The 20,804-nt window shown below is 62.8% G+C and overlaps 2 protein-coding genes across 2 annotated transcripts; one reads left to right on the top strand and one right to left on the bottom strand.

The window, feature by feature from the left end:
- The first annotated feature begins 624 nt into the window (after nucleotides 1–624).
- On the top strand, nucleotides 625–6,646 carry LOC103306815 (sesquipedalian-1-like). The gene is made up of 2 exons (XM_008176036.4): nucleotides 625–1,350; nucleotides 2,192–6,646. Exon 2 carries the CDS (start codon nucleotides 2,204–2,206, stop codon nucleotides 2,795–2,797), a length of 594 nt encoding a protein of 197 aa, XP_008174258.1. The 5' UTR covers nucleotides 625–1,350; nucleotides 2,192–2,203; the 3' UTR covers nucleotides 2,798–6,646.
- Nucleotides 5,003–19,178, bottom strand: LOC135982836 (TBC1 domain family member 10B-like). The gene is given in 12 exon segments (XM_065591159.1): nucleotides 5,003–8,185; nucleotides 9,216–9,370; nucleotides 11,521–11,710; nucleotides 12,029–12,094; nucleotides 13,131–13,245; nucleotides 14,236–14,342; nucleotides 14,436–14,543; nucleotides 15,265–15,364; nucleotides 17,853–18,301; nucleotides 18,303–18,644; nucleotides 18,646–18,756; nucleotides 18,758–19,178. Coding segments are annotated over 12 exon segments (2,670 nt in total). The 5' UTR covers nucleotides 18,995–19,178; the 3' UTR covers nucleotides 5,003–7,495.
- Nucleotides 19,179–20,804: the final 1,626 nt, after the last annotated feature.

Raw genomic sequence — 20,804 nt, forward strand, 5'->3', positions numbered from 1 at the left:
GAAGTGACGTCATCTCCTGGCAGCCGCTGGCTTCAGCCCATTGGCTACCATGGGGCGCTGGCGTCATGGCAACGTTTAAAGGGGCAGCGCCCGGTTTTCTCAGACCTCTTCCCCCCCCCCAGCGTGACCCCCCCATGGCGCGGGGGGGGGCTGGGAAATCCCCCCCAAATACATCCCCCGGGCTCCCCCCGCCCCCATCCCCGGCCCCCCCAGCGCCGCGCCACGTCCCCCCCCCATCGCCCGGCCACAGCCCCCCCGCACCCCCCATCCCCGGGCCACGTCCCCCCGCACCCCCCAGCCCTGCCGCGCCCCATGTCCCCGACACCCCCACCCCCATTACAGCATCTGGGGTCACTCCCCCCACCCCTCCCCTCTGCCCCCCCGGGACAAACTGCCCCTCACCCCCCCCACATGCCTGATGTTGTCAGCCCCCCCCAGAAACCCCCGTGCCCCGGGCCACATCCCCCCGCACCCCCCAGCCCTGCCCTGCGCCCCATGTCCCCGACACCCCCACCCCCATTACAGCATCTGGGGTCACTCCCCCCACCCCTCCCCTCTGCCCCCCCGGGACAAACTGCCCCTCACCCCCCCCACATGCCTGATGTTGTCAGCCCCCCCCAGACACCCCCCGTGCCCCGGTGTCGGATGGGAGCCCTCCCTGCCCCCTTTCCTGGCCCTGGTGCCCCCCAGCCCCTCGGAAGAGCCGGTGGCGTTTTAAACCCGGGGCCCCCCCACAATGCCACCTGCCCATGGAGGGGGGTGAACCCCAACCCACCCGGGGTCACACCTCTGGGTCCCACCCCAGGGCAGCCAGAGCCCCCAAATTTGGGGTAAGGATGTGGTATGACCCCCTTGTGTTTAACCAGGGCTGGTCTTCGTTTTTGGGGGGACACCTTCTAAGCTGGGACAGCCCCCCCCCGATCAGTCTCCAGGCCCCCCAAGTTCCCCCAGGAACATGGATCTCCTTAGGACCAAGGGGAACTCCCGACTAGGCAACTCCCCTAGAGTTAGTTCCTTGTTCTAGCTCTTCTGTTCCCCTGCCTAGTAAGGTGCCCTAGGGCAGGGATAAGAAGGGGGCCCAGAGGGGCTGTACCCCAGAATAGCCACTAGTGCACCCCCCCCCGGCAGACACACTAGCAGAGACAGGGGGCGGGGGCTCATAGCTGGATTGAGGGGACAATTGAGGTCAAATAGCTGGACCTTAAAAGTGACCCCTGCTCTGCCCCAGAGAGAAAAGGGGAAGGGAAAACTGGGGAGCCCCCACGCCCCAAAGAGGGGCAGCAGATTTCCAGGACAAAGGTGGATCCGGGATCTGGCTGATCACAGACAGAGGCGAGCAGGCGAAGGCAGGTAAAAGTCCCCCGCCCTAGGGCTGGGTTGGGGCTGGCACCTTCTGCAGGGGAAAGGCCCCGTGTCCCATTCCCTGCCCCCTGAGCCAGCCAGTCCCCACCCAGGGACTGGTGCCCCCTAGAGGGGAAAGGCCCCGTGTCCCATTCCCTGCCCCCTGAGCCAGCCAGTCCCCACCCAGGGCCTGGTGCCCCCTAGAGGGGAAAGGCCCCGTGTCCTATTCCCTGCCCCCGGAGCCAGCCAGTCCCCACCCAGGGACTGGTGCCCCCTAGAGGGGAAAGGCCCCGTGTCCCATTCCTGCCCCCGGAGCCAGCCAGTCTCCGCCTTGGGGCTGGTGCCCCCTAGAGGGGAAAGGCCCCGTGTCCCATTCCCTGCCCTCCTGAGCCAGCCAGTCCCCACCCAGGGACTGGTCCCCCTAGAGGGGAAAGGCCCCGTGTCCCATTTCCTGCCCCCAGAGCCAGCCAGTCCCCGCCCTGGGGCTGAAGTCCCCTAGAGATGAAAGGCCCCGTGTCCCATTCCCTGCCCCCGGAGCCAGCCAGTCCCCACCCAGGGACTGGTGCCCCCTAGAGGGGAAAGGCCCGTGTCCCATTCCCTGCCCCGGAGCCAGCCAGTCTCCGCCTTGGGGCTGGAGCCCCCCTAGAGAGGAAAGGCCCCGTGTCCCATTCCCTGCCCCCGGAGCCAGCCAGTCCCCGCCCTGGGGCTGGAGTCCCCTAGAGAGGAAAGGCCCCGTGTCCCATTCCCTGCCCCCGGAGCCAGCCCAGTCCCCACCCTGGGGCTGGATTGGGGCTGGCGCCCTCTAGAGGGGAAAGGCCCCATGCCCCATTCCCTATCTCCCCCTTCCCAGGTCCCCGTCCACATGAAGTTGCACGAAACCAGCGTCCTGGGCTACTCCCGCATGGCGGCGCCCCCCGACCGGCAGGGGCGGCTGTACAAGAAGAGCGAACGCACCAGCAGCTACCAGCGGCGCTGGTGCGAGCTGCGGGGGAACCTGCTCTTTTACTGGGAGCGGCAGGGGGACCGCGAGCCGCTGGGGCTGATCCTGCTGGAGGGCTGCACTGTGGAGCTACAGGAATCTGCCACGGAGCCTTTCACCTTCGAGATCTCCTATACCCAGGGGCCATTGCGCCACCGGGCTTACAAGATGGCTGCTGAAGACCAGGCTTCCATGGAGGGCTGGGTGCGCGCTCTGAGCTCGGCGAGCTTCAAGTACCTGCAGGCCCTGTTGACAGATCTGGAGGGACAGTACTGGGCCAGCGGGGCCCTCAGGGCGACACCACTGGAAGAGGGGGCTGCGCAGGGCAGCCCATTGGTGTCAGCGGTGGGATTGCCAGACTTTGAAGGGCTTCACCGCCAGTTCGGGGAGGAGATGATGAAACTGAGGGCGAGGTGGCGGGAGGGGAGAGCAGGAGGGGACCAGACAGCGCAGGGGGACCTGATTGATTTGGAGTAGGGAGTGGGGAAAGGTGGCGAGCCGGAGCGGCTAGGGAATCCACATTCATTGCCATCGAATATAGGAGAAACTATGGGGAACCCAGGGGTGGGCAAGCAGGGGCTGCATGTTGGGATTAAGGGGCACCAGCCTTGGTGGTCTGGGGTGACTGGGAAATGGGGATAAAATATTTGCCAAATATTTACACTGTGAAGATGCCTTTACAATAATAAAATTGTTCTATCCAGGCCCTGGTACCAGCCGTGTGAATTCACCATTTGGTCACATCCAGCCAGCAGCAGGGGGTGCTGTGGAGAGGAGGGCAGGGCACTGGCTGTGGGAGGAGCTCCCGGCTACTCCAGTCCCGCCCTCTCCCAGCAGGGGGTGCAGTGGGGAGCTGGAGCACTGACTGCCAGGGGATAGCGCCCCCTGCAGAGCCCCCCACCCTGCTCCATGCAGCACAGCGCCCCCTAGCGCGGCACCGAGGCATTGGGGTCAGCTCTTAGGTCTGAGAACGTCCCAGTTCATTTCAGCCAATCCTCACCTGCGCCGAAGGAAGATCTCGTGCCACAGAGATCAGCAGAGGAGGAGACGCTCCATCAAGGCCCACGTAGCCTGTATCCGCCTGGGGCAGGATCGTCCCCGTCTGTCCCTCCAGACTCTAGCTCTGACCTCCAACAATGGTGCCGCAACCGTTTCTCTTCCAAGCCCCCGCCCTTGGGGATAGTACCCAGTTCCCCACCGTCCTCTCCAAACCTACACAAGCACAGAACTTCCCGGCGTTGTCCTCCCACAATTCACAGCCCAGGCCCTTGTGGCCACCGCTCGTCCACCCAGTCAAGATTTCTAACCTGCTAGACCTTGTTCCCCACCCACAGAACCCAGGAGTCCTGGTTCCCAACCCTCCCTCCCCACTCTAACCCACTAAGCCACACTTCCCTCCCAGAGCTGGGGACAGAACCCAGGAGTCCTGGCACTCCGCTAACCTCACACAGTGACCCTTAAGGAACTGAGACTCACAACTCAGCAACCCTCATGCCAATGGCCCAGAACAACCCCAGCACCAGGACCCAATGACCCTCTGTGATGAAGTGGGGGGTTGTCTGAATACTGTGTCTCAGTTTCCCTCACATGCTGCATGATTAACCAGGTGGTGGGACAAGGGCATTTGCAGAGACCTCTAGAGGACCAGGTGCGAGTGCCCCTAGCTGCCTGGACCCAGCTAACAGACAATTTGTTTCCTGGCAGCTGATGAGTCTGGCCTGGGCAGGAAGCCAGCCAGTTCTTACCACTTGGAGAACAAAGCCCAGGAAGCCTGCCCGTGGGACAGACACACGTGCAGCTGACAGGTTTCAGGCAGTCAGAGAGCAGCCCCGGGCTCCGTCTGACCAAGATGGACTTTGCTGTGATGTCCTGCTCTCTGTGCTAATGATGAATGTTTCTCCGCTGTTCCAGAGGCCTAACAAACCCTTCTGGGGTACCCCCCTGGCTGGGAGTCACTGCTGACTGCAGAAGTTGGGGTGCATGGCCCCTTTGGGGGGGTGCACAAGGCTTCCCCAGGTGCCCTACTCAGGTGGACTCACTGCGTGGAACAGGGGTGCTGAAGGATCTGAGGTCGGCCCAAGGAGGCGTACCCTAGTGAGTGTGCACCCTGGAGAGGGCCCGATTCACAGCTGTTCAAGAGCACCAAGCCTGTTCCCCCATGACACCCTCAAAAGACTTTCAAGGAACCAAGACCCACAGTCCAAGGACTCTCAAAGACCTAAAGATCCTTCAAGACCCCCAAGCCAACAACTGTCAAAGAACTATGATGATTCTCAGAGATCTAAAACCCAAAGGCCTTCAAGAACCACAACCCTCAAGCTAATGATTCTCAAAGACCTACAATCCAGTGACCCTCAAAGAGCCAGACCCCCAACCCAATGACCCCGAAAGAGCCCAACGACCAAAGACCTAGAATCCAGTGACCCTCAAAAACCTGTGACCCCCAACCCAATGACTCAAAAGAGACATGACCCCCAATCAGCCGAGTCTCAAATGACCCTCCAAGAGCCAATGATTCTCAAAGATCCATCACCCGCAACCCAAAGACCCTCAGAGCACTATACCCCCCAATCCAGTGACACCCCCCCAAGAGCCCACGATTCTGAGACCTACAACCCAAATGATCCTCAGAGAGCCACGTCCCCCAACCCAACCATGACCCCCAAAGAACAGCGCTGTGTCTTCCACCAAGTTTGCAATATTTTTTTTTTGTTAACCTTTTTAAACAAAGCAACAAAATAAAATCTCCAAGGATGAGGCACGAACAACAGAAAGGGGCGGGGGGGGGGGGGGCGCGCGCGGGAATGGAGAAGGAAGGAAAAAGAGGAGAGATGTAAAATGTAAACATCCGGTTTTCTGCCCTTCCTGCCCAGGATGGGGGTGGCATAAAAAGAGAGGCTAGGGATGGGGGGGGGGGGCTGTATCTCTATATTCCAGTGTCTGTCCCATTAAATAAGACCTCATGGCCAAACCCAAAATGTCTGTATACATAATTACAATACCAAGACATATATATAATATATGTGTATAGAGAGACACGTATATACAAAGGGTGGGAGGGAGAAAAGGGGGGGCTTGTTGGGTGGCAGATGGGAGGGCAGCTATGGGGGCCAGCTAGCGGCATGGTTTGTGGGAGAGGTGAATTGTGGGAATGAGGTTTGGCTGGCGGCAAAGAGCAGTAATGTGGTCTCTTGCTCCAAGGAGCGACTCTACAAGGTTAAGTTAAAGCCATGTCTTGCAAATAGGGGAAACTGAGGCACAGAAAAGGGGGAAGTGACTTTGTTGAAGTCACATGGGCAGGGAGTGGCAGAGCTGGGGATAGAACCCAGGAGTCCTGATTCCCAGCCCACCCACCCCCATTCTAACCCACTAGCCCCCACTCCCCGCCTGGAGTCAGGGATAGAACCCAGGAGTCCTGGTGCTGTTTGCTAGCTTTACACAAGACAGCAAGGGTTGGGGGGTTCCCAGTGGGTCAGGCTCACCCCTCTCCCAGCCAGCGTGGAAGTGTTAGCCTCCCATCTGGGACCCAACCAGAGACCCCTGCTCTCCCTCCATGGGACCAGTGGGTGCCCCTCTAGTGGTCGCACAGCATACCACAGCCAGAGAGAGAAAATTCCAGTTATTGTAAGGGTGTTTGTTCATGCTTTTTAAGGGGCCGGGGTGGGGGGAGTTGTTGGGTCTGGGTGGACTGGAGTGTGTTGATGGTGGGGGTGAATCACAAATAAGCCAGGGAAGGGGAGGCAGGGAATTGATAAGACAAAAGGGAGAACCAAGGGAGCATCGGGGGGGGGGGGGTATTGTCTAGGGGGCAATTTAATCCCCCCGGGGCAAATTAGGGGGGGCTATGTGGTGCTAGCTGGATACAGTTGCTCCTGAAAAAGCCCCATAGCATCAGCCACTGTGGGGCCTTTACTGGCTCCCTGTCCACCAACACTGGGGACTCGATAAAATTTATCACGGCTCTCACATGAAATAAACTTTATTGATACCCCGTCTGCAAACACTGGAGTGTCGATAAAGCTCATCCCTGCCCTTACATCAAATGCCATGCTCTGGCTGCGAACACTAGGTTGTCAATAAAGTTCATCCCCCCACTCTTACAGGGAAGAAACTTTATTGACACCTTGTCAGCAAAGTGGGCCACCAATAAAGTTCACCATCTTTCCCAGAAGGCCCAAAAGGAGACCATAACAGTGGGCCGCCAGGTACCACACAAGTAATGAACCCCCTAGATGGGGACAAGGAGTGAACTTTATTGACAGCCCAGGAATGGCAGGCAAGAGAACAGTCCAGTTTGTCCAACACTGGGCTATCAATAAAGTTTACTCCTTGCCACAAAAATCCTGTGCTGGGAGATGGAAGAACTTTCTTGTTCTCTTGTCTGCAAGCACTGGACTATCGATAAAGTTTCTCACCTGGCACGTGACTTTATCGACGCCTTCTTGAGAGGTGGATGAGCATTACTGATGCCCTGTCGGGGAACACTGGGCTACTGATAAATAAAGAAATGTGGTGTTGGGACACGGAGGAACTTATACCCTGTCCGCATACACTGGGCTGTCAATAAAGTTCATCCGTCTTGCCACTGAAAGTCAAAGCAGAAGAACTTTATTGATACCTGTGTCCATCAACAAGAACTGCGTTTGGGGGTGACCAGCACAAAGAGGAGCGCTCCTGCTAGCATGGGGGCAAGAGAATTGCTTCTCCCGAGGAGAGGGGCGGGGGGAGTGTAGGGCTGGAGTGGTTAAATAGTTTAAAGGGGATTCTCCTATATACAGTAAACGGGCTGGACTATTATTAATACAATTATATTCCGGTTAAGACTTGAGGGGGACACGCCCCACACCCCTGGAAAAGCGCTTGGAGGGAGGGGTGTACCTGTTTGTTCCACCGATGGGAGGGGAGGACACAGAAAAGAGGGGGGAGGGAGCACAGTAGTCGTTTGGCTTTCAAAGTCGTTAAGCAGGTCCCCTCCTGGCAGAAGGAAGATTGTGGAGCGCCCCCTGGAGGCTAGCTCAGAGCTCAACCCTCTCTTGTCCTTTAGATTCCAGCTTCCTCCCAGCCAGCGACCCCACCCCCATCTGAGTCTCCCCACCCCTTGGTCCTTGGCTGAATCTGTGGTGGGTCGGAGGCAGCAGGGGCCCCCCCGCTGTCCCGCCCCCACCTCTCCCCAGCTCAGAAGTAAGTGTCCTGCAGCACAGAGCCTGCTGGGGGATCCCCTTCTTGCCCCCCGTCCTCGGCACGGGGCGGGGCTTTGGCCTCCTTCCGGCGCATGGAGACCTTCCTCTCTTTCTTCTGCTTGGCCTCCTCCTTGGCACGCTCCTTCTGCTGCTTCCGCTCCAGCTTCTCCTTCTCCTTCTTCTCCTGCTTCTCCCGCTCCTTCTGCAGCCGCTCCCGCTCCTTCTCCTGCTTCTCCCGCTCCTTCTGCAGCCGCTCCCGCTCCTTCTCCTTCTTCTTCTCCTTCGCTCCCCCCTTCTTGGGGCCCCCCAGAGGCGTGTTGTTCCCCGTGGGGGAGGGCAGAGCAGGGTGGAGCCCTTCCGACACCACCTGGCCCGGGGCAGCGGCTGGAGCGGGGGCAGCGGAGACGGCCAGGATGCCCACGGGGTGGGCAGGGGAGAAGTTGCTCCCCGCACTTGCCCCGCTGCCGCCGCGGGCCGCCCGCTGTTTGAAGCCGGTGAGGCTGAGCAGGCTGGCGCTGGAGGTCAGCGGGGGGTTCATGCGGTGACACTCTTCGTGGATGGCGCGGGAGCCGTGGAGGCGGCGGGAGGGTTTATACTGCAGCTCCCCGCGGGTCTCGCGCCACTTCTTGAGCTGCGTGGCGTTCTCACGCTCAATCAGTGCTTCCGTCACGGGCAGGCTCACCACCTGGGGGCGGGAGGCGCAGGTCAGACACCCGGCAGCACAGTGCCCTCTAGAGAACTAGCTTGGGGTCTGCACCGACCCAGAGCGCCCCCTACTGGGTAATCCGCCCCCATCCCCTGCAGCACAGCACCCCCTAGTGCAGGGGTGGGTAAACTACGGCTCACCAGCCGTTTTAAGCCGGCCCGCGAGCTCCCGCTGGGGAGTGGGGTCTGGGGCTTGCCCAGCTCCGGCCAGGGCGCTGGGTCAGGGGCCGTACCATGCGGCTCCTGGAAGCCGTGGCATGGCCCTGCTCCGGTTCCTACGTGCTCCAATGGCCCCTCCAGTGCTCCAATGGGAGCTGCAGGGGCGGTGCCTGCAGACGGGGCAGCGTGCAGAGCCGCCTGGCCACGCCTCTGCGTAGGAGCCGGAGAAGGACAAGCTGCTGCTTCCGGGAGCTGCGTGAGGTAAGCGCCGCCTGATGCCTGCACCTCTGAGCCTCTCCCCACGCCCCAACCCGCTGCCCCAGCCCTGATCCCCCTCCCACCCTCCAAACCCCTCGATCCCAGCCCGGAGCACCCTCCTGCACCCCAAACCTCCCAGTCCCACCCCAGAGCCTGCACCCCTACCCCAATCCCCCTCGTCCCAGCCCAGAGCCACCTCCTACACCCCAAACTCCTCAACCCCACCCCCGAGCCCAAACCCCAACTCCAATTGTGTGAGCATTCATGGCCCGCCATACAATCTGTATTCCCCAACGTAGCCCTCGGGCCAAAACCTTTGCCCACCCCTGCCCTACTGCCGCACTGGGGAAGGCACCAACTGCCAGGAGAGAGCCCGTACTCACTCCCTGAAGCTCAGCGCCCTCGGGTGTCGGGGCCAGCCTTGACTGCCAGGGGAGAGCGCCCCCTGCTGAGTCCCTGCCCCGCCCCCTAGCGCCACATTGGGGCCAGCTCTGACTGCTACGGGAGAGTGCCCCCTGCTGAGCCATGGTGGTCTCCCTTCCGCATCCTGACCCAGCCAGGCCCTTACTCAGCACCGGCGGGGCGGGGCTCACCTCCTGGATGAGGAAGTCCTCTTGCATGCTCTGAGCTGGCAGGTTGCGCAGCTTCTCCATGGTTTCATACATGCCTTGGCAGCTGCGCAGCTTGTCCACCGAGCCCAGAGCGTTGCGGAGAAGGACCAGGCCCACCCGGAAGACGATCTTCACCCCTGGGGTGGGGAAAGGGTAGAGAGACTGGTGTGAGTCATGGGGTTTCAGGGACCTGGTGCTGGGTGTCAGCCATGCACACACATGGAGGAGAGCGGAAGTGGGGTCAGCTGGATGGATAGTTGGGTTGGAAGGGACGTCTGGGTTGATGGATTAGGTTGCGTTGGATAGGATGACTGGGTTGGGTTGGGTTGGGTTGGACGGGATGGTTGAGTTGATGGAAGATGAGTTAACAGATTGGGTTGATACAGTGCGTTGGGTTGAACGCATGGTCGATATGTGTTGGGTTGATCAGATGGATGGTTGGTTTGGAGGGACTGGGTTGGATTGGGTTGTATAGAGTGGTTGAGGGGTGGACGGTTGGTTCGACGGTTGGTTGGATGCGATGGCTGGGTTAGATGGATCAGTGGGTGGTTGGCTGGTTGGGTTGGATGGGGAATGGGTTGGATTGGTCAGATGTATGGATGAGGGGTGGGTTGGGTGGTCAGATGGCTGGACAGTGGGTTGGATGGGACAGTTGGATGGATAGGAAATGGGTTGGGCTGGTCAGGAGGATGGATGGATGGATGGTTGGTCGGATGGATGGCTAGTTGGGATGGGACGATGGATGGATGGTTGGTAGGGTTGGACTGGTCAGGAAGATGGATGGTTGGCTGGGATGGGAGATCGGTTGGCCTGATCAGATAGATGGGATGGCTGGATGGAGGCAGGATGGGTTGGTCACATGGATGGATGGTACCATTGGTCAGGTGGAGGGATGGTTGGCTTGATGCACAGATGGGACAGCTGGATGGACAGGGAATGGGTTGGGTTGGTCGGACGGATGGCTGGCTGGTTGGGATCGGACGATGGATGGGTGGGTTGGTCGGATGGATGGAGAATGGGTTGGGTTGGTTGGATGGACGGCTGGCTGGATGGAATGGGATGATGGCTGGTTGGGTTGGTCGGATGGATGGTCGGATAGATGGAGAATGGGTTGGGTTGGTTGGATGGACGGCTGGCTGGATGGAATGGGATGATGGCTGGTTGGGTTGGTCGGATGGATGGTCGGATAGATGGAGAATGGGTTGGGTTGGTTGGATGGATGGGTCAGACGGATGGATAGCTGGTTGGGATGGGATGCTGGAGAATGGGTTGGGCTGGTCGGATGGAGAATGGGTTGGGTTGGGTTGGTCGGATGGATGGATGGAAAATGGGTTGGGACGATGGATGGTTTGATTGGTCAGACAGATGGCTGGCTGGTTGGGATGGGATGATGGAGAATGGGTTGGGTTGGTCGGATGGATGGATGGAGAATGGGTTGGGTTGGTCGGATGGATGGATGGAGAATGGGTTGATGGCTGGTTGGGTTGGTCGGATGGATGGGTGGAAAATGGGTTGGGTTGTTCGGATGGATGGATGGAAAATGGGATGGGACGATGGATGGTTGGATTGGTCAGACGGATGGATTGGGAATGGATTGGCTTGGTCAGACGGTTGCATGGCTGGTTGGGATGGGATAGTGGATGGTTGGGTTGGTCGGATGGATGGAGAATGGGTTGGGTTGGTCGGATGGCTGGCTGGATGGAGAATGGGTTGCGGTGGTCGGATGGCTGGCTGGCTGGTTGGGATGGGATGGTGGATGGTTGGGTTGGTCGGATGGATGGAGAATGGGTTGGGTTGGTCGGATGGCTGGCTGGATGGAGAATGGGTTGCGGTGGTCGGATGGCTGGCTGGCTGGTTGGGATGGGATGGTGGATGGTTGGGTTGGTTGGATGGATGGAGAATGGGTTGGGTTGGTCGGATGGCTGGCTGGATGGAGAATGGGTTGCGGTGGTCGGATGGCTGGCTGGCTGGTTGGGATGGGATGGTGGATGGTTGGGTTGGTCGGATGGATGGAGAATGGGTTGGGTTGGTCGGATGGATGGATGGATGGAGAATGGGTTGGGTTGGTCGGATGGATGGATGGAGAATGGGTTGGGTTGGTCGGATGGATGGATGGATGGATGGATGGAGAATGGGTTCGGTTGGGATGGGACGATGGACTGAGTTGGAGGGTTGGTTTGGTTTGGTTTGATTGGCTGGGTTGGACTGAATTGGGCTGATGGATTTTGCTGGAAGTGACACTCATACAGAGGGCTGGACGGACATACAGAATGGGGGGACATCTCACCCTCGCAGAAGAACATATCCCAGACGCGCAGCACAGAAGCCCAGGGCAGGGTGCGGGAGAAGATACACATGAACCACTCCGTCATGTAGAGGATGGGGTCGATCTTGTATTTCTTCAGGTGCCGATAGGCCATGGGGGATGCCCGGCGCAGCAGGGCAAAGAAGATCTCTCCATCCAGCTGGATGGCTTCCTGCCGGGGGGAGGGGAACACATTAGCCCCCGCCCCACCTGCTGTCCCACCCCATCCCCAAACACCCTCCTCTGTCCCCCCATACCCCAACACTCCTCCTTCAACTCCATTCCTCACTGCTCTCCCCCACAAGGCTCCACATTCGCTGCCATCAACCCCCCTCCTTCCCCATATGCTCCTCCCTGTCCCCATCCCCCAACACCAACACAACCCTCTCCACCAGTGATCACTCGGCAGAATCCCCCTCCCAGAGAGGGGGAGGCCGACCCCAGCCCCGAGACCACCCTGCCCTGCTCCACCAGCGGTGGTGCTACTCACCAGCCCGGCGCTGTAATAACCTGGCAGGTACTTCTCACAGATCTGCACCAGACACCAGAAGGCTTGCTGCGGGGATGGAGAGAAGGGAGAGACATCAGACAGACAGAAACCTAGAGACCAAGAGACGCAACGGACACCAGAGAGAGTGGCTCCAGCCCCAGGGCACATCTGTGCTACAGCGGTACCACTATGGTGTCCTACGTCCACAGACGGGGTTTCTCCCCTCCATGTGGTTAATCCAGCTCCTTCTGTCGACCGAGCCACGTCTACCCTGGGGCTTAGGTCGACCTCACTGTGGTGCTCAGAGCGAGATTTTCCCAGCCCGGAGCGACACAGCTAGGTCACTTGAAGTTTGAGGTGTAGACCAGGTCTCAGACACCCCCCAGAGAGGAGACCCAGACACACACCTAGGAGACGTTTACACACACAAAGGCATGTTCCTAACCCACATTAGCTAACTCAGATGGAAACAGCAGGTGCGGCGTTACTGGTATTTTAACCCCAGCTAGCTCCCGCGGGTTAACACACACACTGAGGTTTTTGCAGTGCAGACGCGCCCTAAGCGAGTCCCAGGCACACCCACAGCCAGAGTCAGACAACGCAGGAATGGCGGAAGAAGGGGGGGAAACCCCCAACATGTGTGACAGGGGAACGAAGATGCACGCAGCGGACAGACTGACCAGACTGGGATGGACAGAGCAACAGACCACGCTTCGGGCTGGAGAGAGAGAGAGGAAGAAATGGGAGCCGGAAAACAGACACACAAAACACAATCATGCAATAGAGACATGGACAGACGGACAAAATGCACAGATGCTATGTCAGATGGGAGGGGTATTGCCCAGAGGAGGGGACAGAACCCAGGAGTCCTGGCCCTCGGCCTCCCCAGCTCTAACCACTAGACCCCACTCCTCTCCCAGAGCTGAGGAGAGAACCCAGGAGTCCTGGCTCCCAGCCCCAAATCCAAGAAGCGCCCGGAGGTAAAACCAGCCAGACATGTAAGAAGCAAGAGGAGATCGGGGGAGGCGCCACGCTGGGGCTTTCCCAAAGGGAAGACAGGGCTCTCGCTCAGCCACAGGGGGCGCTAGAGGGCTCCTCGTACCTCAGCGGGCATGTGCATCAGCAGGACAGCAGCCACGGGGGCCTGGGCCTGGCAGTACCCTTCGTCGGGCCGGTAAATGGTGTAGGCCTTTAGGATGCGGTACAAGTCCTGCTGCCTGTGGGCAGGAAAGGGACGGGGGTTAGACACACAGAGGGGCCTTGTCCCTATGGGGCGCTGGCTCCAGCCCCAGGGCGGGGACCGGCTGGCTCAGGGGATGGGACACAGGCCTTGCCCCTAGGGGGCGCTGGCTCCAGCCCCAGGGCGGGGACCGGTTGGCTCAGGGGATGGGACACAGGCCTTGCCCTCTAGGGGGCGCTGGCTCCAGCCCCAGGGCGGGACCGGCTGGCTCAGGGGATGGGACACAGGCCTTGCCCTCTAGGGGGCGCTGGCTCCAGCCCCAGGGCGGGACTGGCCGGCTCAGGGGATGGGACACGGGGCCTGTCCCCTCTAGGGGGCGCTGGCTCCAGCCCCAGGGCGGGACCGGCTGGCTCAGGGGATGGGACACAGGGCCTTGCCCCTAGGGGGCGCTGGCTCCAGCCCCAGGGCGGGACCGGCTGGCTCAGGGGATGGGACACAGGCCTTGCCCTCTAGGGGGCGCTGGCTCCAGCCCCAGGGCGGGACTGGCCGGCTCAGGGGATGGGACACGGGGCCTGTCCCCTCTAGGGGGCGCTGGCTCCAGCCCCAGGGCGGGACCGGCTGGCTCAGGGGATGGGACACAGGGCCTTGCCCCTAGGGGGCGCTGGCTCCAGCCCCAGGGCAGGGACCGGCTGGCTCAGGGGATGGGGGATGGGACACAGGCCTTGCCCCTAGGGGGCGCTGGCTCCAGCCCCAGGGCAGGGACCGGCTGGCTCAGGGGATGGGGCACAGGCCTTGCCCCTAGGGGGCGCTGGCTCCAGCCCCAGGGCAGGACCGGCTGGCTCAGGGGATGGGGGATAGGACACGGGGCCTGTCCCCTCTAGGGGGCACCGGCTCCAGCCCCAGGGCGGGACCGGCTGGCTCAGGGGATGGGACACAGACCTTGCCCCTAGGGGGCGCCGGCTCCGATCCAGCTCAGGAAAGGGACTAGGAGGTTCTGGTGCAATGGAGGCTCCCCCCCGTCACTCACCCATGGCCTCCCCTGGCGGCAAACATCTCGTGGAAGGGGAACTGCCGGTGCAGATCCTTTTCTATCACATCCAGCCACTTGGGGTCCCCGGGCTGGCGCTCCAGCTCCTAGGAGTCACGGGGACAGGGGTGAGACTCTGCCCGTCACCCCCCTGCCTCTCCCCGCCCCCCAAAACCACCCCGGAGGGGGAGGCCACGCACCTCAAATTTGCTGGGGTTCTGCTCCAGGAGCTCCTTGCTGTTCGACAGCAGCTGCCAGGCTTTGGCACGGAGAGACGAGGGGATCCCCTTCCGACAGCGCAGCTTCACCTGCCAAACAAGAGCCCCTGTGTTCGCACCGCGCAGCGCCCCCTGCTGGGGGGGAGCCAGCGCCCCTCGTCCTCCCCACAGCGCCCCCTGCTGGGGGGGAGCCAGCGCCCCTCGTCCTCCCCACAGCGCCCCCTGCTGGGGGGGGGGGGAGCCAGCGCCCCTCGTCCTCCCCACAGCGCCCCCTGCTGGGGGGGGGAGCCAGCGCCCCTCGTCCTCCCCACAGCGCCCCCTGCTGGGGGGGGGGGGGGGAGCCAGCGCCCCTCGTCCTCCCCACAGCGCCCCCTGCTAGGGGGGAGGGAGCCAGCGCCCCTCGTCCTCCCCACAGCGCCCCCTGCTAGGGGGGAGGGAGCCAGCGCCCCTCGTCCTCCCCACAGCGCCCCCTGCTCGGCGAGGCCAGAGTAGCCGGGAGCTCCCCCCCACAGCCAGCGCCCCGCCCCCTCCCCACAGCGCCCCCTGCTGGGACAGGCCAGGCTGGAGCAGCTGGAAGCTCCCCCCACAGCCAGCCCCCCGCCCCCTCCCCACAGCACCCCCTGCTGGGCGAGGCCGGGGCTGGAGCAGCCGGAAGCTCCCCCCACAGCCAGCGCCCCGCCCCTGCCCACAGCGCCCCCTGCTGGGCGAGGCCGGGGCTGGAGCAGCCGGAAGCTCCCCCCACAGCCAGCCCCCCGCCCCCTCCCCACAGCGCCCCCTGCTGGGTGAGGCTGGGGCTGTGGAAGCTACTCACCTTCTGGAATCGCCGCGAGAGCCATTTATCCCAATGGGAAAACATATCGAGCCATTTGAGCTCCCGCTGCCGCGCCACGTCCACCGGGATGGCGCTCTCCCTGCGGGGGGGGGCAGGAGAGAGGGGATCAGAGACACGGCGCAGCCACACCCCACCGGCCAGGGACAGCGAGCTTCCCCACAGCAGTGCCCTGGAGAGAGAGCGGGGCTGTGGCGCTGGGAGCTTCCCCACCCAGAGGAGGGCAAGGGAGGGGACAGGGGGGCAGGAAGGAGACTACCCCCGCTGGGGTACGTCGGCTCCCAGCCTGCAACGGGAACTGGGGCCCGATCAAGCCATCTAGGTTGTTAGTAATTATAATAGGGACCTCGGCTTCCCCTCACAGCCCTGCCGGTGCCCCTCACTCCCGAGCTGAGGCCCCCTGCCAGCCCAGCCCTGCCCCCCCCAGCTCTGCCGGTGCCCCTCACTCCCGACCCGCAGCCCCTGCTAGCCCAGCCCTGCCCCCCCAGCTCTGCCAGTGCCCCTCACTCCCGACCTGCAGCCCCTGCTAGCCCAGCCCTGCCCCCCCCAGCTCTGCCGGTGCCCCTCACTCCCGACCCGCAGCCCCTGCTAGCCCAGCCCTGGGTTCCCCTGCCCCCCAGCTCTACCAAAGCTCCATCCCAGGGATGTGATGAGCAGGCTTGACTGCGAAGTGAAATTAACAAGGCCCAGAGTGAAACAGACCAGCCCAGTTTCCATTCCCCCAGCAGGAAGAAGGAAACACAGAGGGGCCCAAACGATTCTGCGGCCGATTGAGCCAGGGAGATTCTGCTCCAGCCCCGCAGCAGCAGCCCCAGAGCTCTCAGTTCCCACTTCAAAACCCCTCGTGCTGCCGCTTCCCAAGCAGCCCCCCGCCTCTTCCCTGAGCCCTGCAAAGGGGGAGACCCAGCCCCAGGCGGGAACCGGCTGGCTCAGGGGGAAGGGGAATGGGACGCGGAGCCTTTCCCCTCTAGATGAAAACCGTGAAGCTATCCCAAGCTGATGCCTTGGCATGTGATGAGTCTGCTGGGTCTCAGCCAATGCGTCCCCAGCCTCTCCATTCCCTCCCCATGGCTGATGACCAGGCCCCCCAGCAGCCTCACCAGACAGGCCAAGGGCAGAACAGTCCATGGAGGAGGCTCTGGGGTATGTGTGTGTGGGGGGGGGGACAGACTGAGCTCGGACTCCACAGGACCTGGGTAGGGAGTGGATGGGCGGGGGGAGGGAGGAGAAACAGGAAGAGCAGGGAGGGGAAACAGGAAGTGGTGGCTTGGGGCTGCCTCATTGAGAAACTCAGGAAGGGAAGCGGGGGCGTTCGCATGAGCACGGGGCGGGGGAAGGGAGATGTGGGGAGATGCCCCTTCTACGCCATCTCCCCCCACTGCAGAGCTGTGTCTGGAGGGTCTGTCTCCCTGCACGTATCAGCCCCTCCCCACCCTAACTCTCTCCCCCACGGCCCAGCCCCCCCAAGGCCCAGTCTCTCCCCCCACGGATCGGCCCAGTCTCCCCCACCAGCATCAGCCCCTCCCCACCCAAGCCCCATACACACACCATACACACACCCAAGTGTCCCCCCATATCTATACCTGGGCCCAATATCCCTACTCAGTCCTTCCCTAACAGGCCCAGGTTCCGCTCCGCATCCCCTCTGATCTGGCCCCTCATCCTGGTCTCTCCCCGCTCCCTTCCCCGCCTGGATCAGCCGCTCGGCCCAGCCAATCTGGTCTTGCCTTCTCCCCTCCCCTCGGACTTCCCAACCCAGTTTCCCCTGCCTCCATATCAGCCCCTGGGCCTAGCTTCCATCACCCTGGCTCCTCCACTCAGTCATCCCCTCCCCGCCCCTGGGCCAGCACACAGCCGCCAGGGACTTGGCTGCATCACGGGGCAGGCCTTGAGCCCCAGGGATGGGCTAGATCCCAGCCAGCGTGGAAAGACACTTACTTCAGTCAAGCCACCCATGTGCCGAGCGGGCCAGGTCTCGGCTCCCCCCCCACCCCCCCCACCCCTGACCAGGGCTAGTTTGTGGGGGGCGAGGGGAGGCAGGACTGGGTGGAGAGAGGGGGCCGGGCGGGGGAGTGATCTCAAGTTCCCTAGGAGTTTTGTTTCGGCCTGGGAGGGGGATGGAGGGACAGAAACTCCCAAGGACAGGCTCCAGGCGTGGCTCCCCCAGGGCGAGATGGGGCTGGGCGGGGAGGCTGAGGCCTGAGGAAGGCACAGGAGATGGGTCGGGAGAGCAGGAAATACCCTTGCTCCAGGCACTCCCTCATCACAGCTCTCGGCCTCTCTGCTGAGGCTGCCAAGGCTGGGCCGGGCAGCACCCGCGGGCCCTGTGCGGAACTGGGCTGAGACCGCACACACTCGCTGCCTGCTGGGGACTGTGAATGGGGGTCAAAGGGGAATGGCCGTCTGACCCTGGGAACAGATGGGAGCTGGTGCCCCCTAGAGGGGAAAGGGCCTGGGTCCCATTTCCCACCCCCGTGAGCCAGCCAGTCCCCTGCCCTGGCGCCAGACTGGAGCCAGCGCCCCCTAGAGAAGAAAGAGCAAACGTGATGGGGGGCAGCTCAGGTACTCACGGCATCCCCGAGTGCTGGTTGCCCCCCAAGAAGCCATATTTGTCTGTTCTGCGGTAGGCCAAGCCATTGATCTCCGAGTCCGAGCCCAGGGAGCTGACGTCGTCCAAGAAGCCGGGGCCACTCAGGGACTCCAAGGTGCCCGACATGAGGCTGACCGAATCCAGGTAACTCAGGGTGTCTGGAGCCGGTGGGCGCCTGGGAGGTGGGATTCCAGGACCCAGGCTGGACTGCGACCCCATGTCCTGGGAGGCGGTGGACTCCAGGTCTGCAGGCCTCTCCGTCGCAGTGGGAGAGCTCTTCTCCGGGGCCACCGGGCTGGGCGCCACCACCACCAAGGCCGGCGAGTGGAAGGGCGCCGGGAGGGGTTTCACCGGGGTGCGCGGGGCTGCGGTTTCCATGGCGGGAGACGGCGTGGGAGAGGCTGCCGCCGTGGTGACCGTTTCCCTCGGGACCCATCGCCATGTCGGCCCCTGCCATCTGCATCGTTTCTGTGGAAACCATCCCTGCGGTGGCCGCTATGGTGGCTACAGGTGCCATTGCCACAGGAGACGCCACCGGATCGGTGATGTTGCCCGTCGGCCCCGGACACGCCGTCCCGCTGCTCGTCGCCGCTGCCACAGTGCCGGTTGCTGGTGCGACGCTGCCCAGCGACGCCGTCGCGTTGCCTAGAGACGCCGCCGCATGGCCTGTAGCTGCCGGAGACGCCGCCAGGTTGCCTGGAGTTGCCGCCACAGTGCCAGTTGCCGTCACGGTGCCGGGAGACGCCGCCCCACTGCCCGCCGCCGCCGGAGACGCTGCCCCCGCTGCCCGTCACCAAGGCCGGGCTGCCCGTCACCGCCGGAGACGCCGCCCCGCTGCCCGTCACCAAGGCCGGGCTGCCCGTCACCGCCGGAGACGCCGCCCCCGCTGCCCGTCACCAAGGCCGGGCTGCCCGTCACCGCCGGAGACGCCGCCCCGCTGCCCCGAGCCGCCGCCCCGCTGCCCCCCGGGGCCCGGGCGAGGCCGGACGGCGCCGTGGCCGGGGGTCTGGGTGCCAGCGGGGTTGGCGTCGCCATGGCGCTCATCTTGGCGGCGTAGAGCGCCGAGCGGGGGGCGTTGTACCGGGGCGGGGGCGACGGGGCGTCGCCAGCCCCCATCTCCATGGCGACAGCGGGCTCCTCCCCCCCCGGCCCTGCGGGGGCGGCCTAGTGGCCCCCACCGAAGCCTGGGCTGGAGTGATGGGGGAGGGAGGCGGAGGCAGGAGCCTCGCTGGGTCTCTGCCTCAGCCCGAGCATCCAGCAACCAGAAGCCAGGGCGCCCCCCCCCCCCCAGGCGGCGCGCGCAGCCCGGCAGTGCCACGTGGGAAGGGCGGCCAATCCCAGGCCGGGAGGGCCAGCCAATTAGAAGGGAGGAGGGGGAGGGTTGTGGGAGGGCGGGTCCGAGTGGGCGGGAGCGGCTCTGGGATGGGCCAGTCAGGGCAAGGAAGGTCGGGGTTCCGGCCAATCGGGGAGATGGCGATCAAACGAGGAAGGGCGGGTGAGAGAAGGGCTGGGGCGACGGGGCGGGCCAGTGGGGATGTGGCCAATCAGAGCAGAGGTATTGCCCCAGCCGCCCAATCGGAAGGTGAGGTTAAACCAATCAACACAGAGACGGGGGAGGCGGATCTAACGCGACATTTAACCAATCCTAGGAGGACCAGCGTTATGTCAACCAATTAGCGGCAAGAAGGGTCGCAGCTCAACCAATCAATGTCGGGGACACCTCCAGCTTTCACGGGCTGCCCGAGCGCCTTGTCTGCCGGCCAATAAAACATCGTAGCGGGAAACTGATCGGCGACTCCTCGGACCAATGAGCGCAGACTTAGGGCGGGAGTGGCAGGCTCCTCGACAAATGGACACCCAAGAGCGGGCAGCTCAGAATGGGGCGGACTCCGCCAAGGGGGAGGGACCGTTGATGACAGTTGGGCAGTTGATTGGCGGTTGTCTCAACCAATAGGAGAGGGGGGCTGGCGGAAGGGGCAGCCAATGGGAAGGGAGGCGGGGAGGGGGCCCAGCAGCAGCCAATGAGGAAGGGAGGCGGGGCGGGGCCTAGCAGTAGCCAATGGGAAGGGGGCTGGGGGTTGGCCGAGTTGAAAAGGATTCTGGGAGTTTGGTCAAGTGGTGCTAGCCCAGCTGGAGGATGGGAAGGAACCAGGACTCCTGGGTTCTCTCCCTGGCTCTGGGAGGGGAGTGGGGTCTGGTGGGTTGGAGCAGGGGGGGCTGGGAGTCAGGACTCCTGGGTTCTCTCCCTAGCTTGGGGGAGGGGCGAGGTCCCAGGCTTTCTTAGCAGGTGTTGCCCATGGGGGGGAATTGGAGTCACATGAGGTGAAATGGCAGGTCCCTGGGGGGGGGGTTCACCCATGGGGGTGGCAGAAGGGGGGGCAGGGGAGTGCAGCAGCCCCTGGAAACATCCCAGCGCCTTTCGGGGTTGGGGGTGGGGTGCAGGGTTGGCTCAGCAGGGCCTGTAGGAGCCCCTGGGGATGGGGCTACCCTGCGCTGGCGGGGGTGGGGATGGCCCCTCCTCCCACTGGACACTTCTCCCTCTTCCTGACTTTCTTCTTTTCTCTTTCGCATGGATCAAGGACCCCCCGTTTCCCCCCGGCCGCTTCCCATCCTGTCTTCGTACGCGAGGGCTGGGAGTCAGGACTCCTGGGTTCTCTGGGAGGGGAGTGAGATGAGAGTGCGAGGTGGGACAGGGAGCCCGAAAAAGCTGATTGTGCTTCCCGTTTATAACCGTAACACACGGTTGCCCCCCCTTCACCTGCATGAGTGTTCACTCTGGACCTTAAGGATGGCCATTGCATCATTTGGAGCCTGTTTGCAGAGTCCTTTGGCAGGGAGATTCAGCCTGCTCTGGGATTGGAGGTGGAACTCTGAATTGTGGGAGGGGCTTATGCACAAGATTCCCCTCCCCGTCAACTTGCCCCTCAACCCA

The sequence above is a fragment of the Chrysemys picta genome, chromosome 4 (genome assembly GCF_011386835.1).
Source record: "Chrysemys picta bellii isolate R12L10 chromosome 4, ASM1138683v2, whole genome shotgun sequence".
Lineage (NCBI taxonomy): Eukaryota > Metazoa > Chordata > Testudines > Emydidae > Chrysemys > Chrysemys picta.

Coding starts and splice junctions, on each gene's coding strand:
- LOC103306815 (XM_008176036.4), top strand. CDS start 2,204: ATGAAGTTGCACGAAACCAGCGTCCTGGGCTACTCCCGCATGGCGGCG.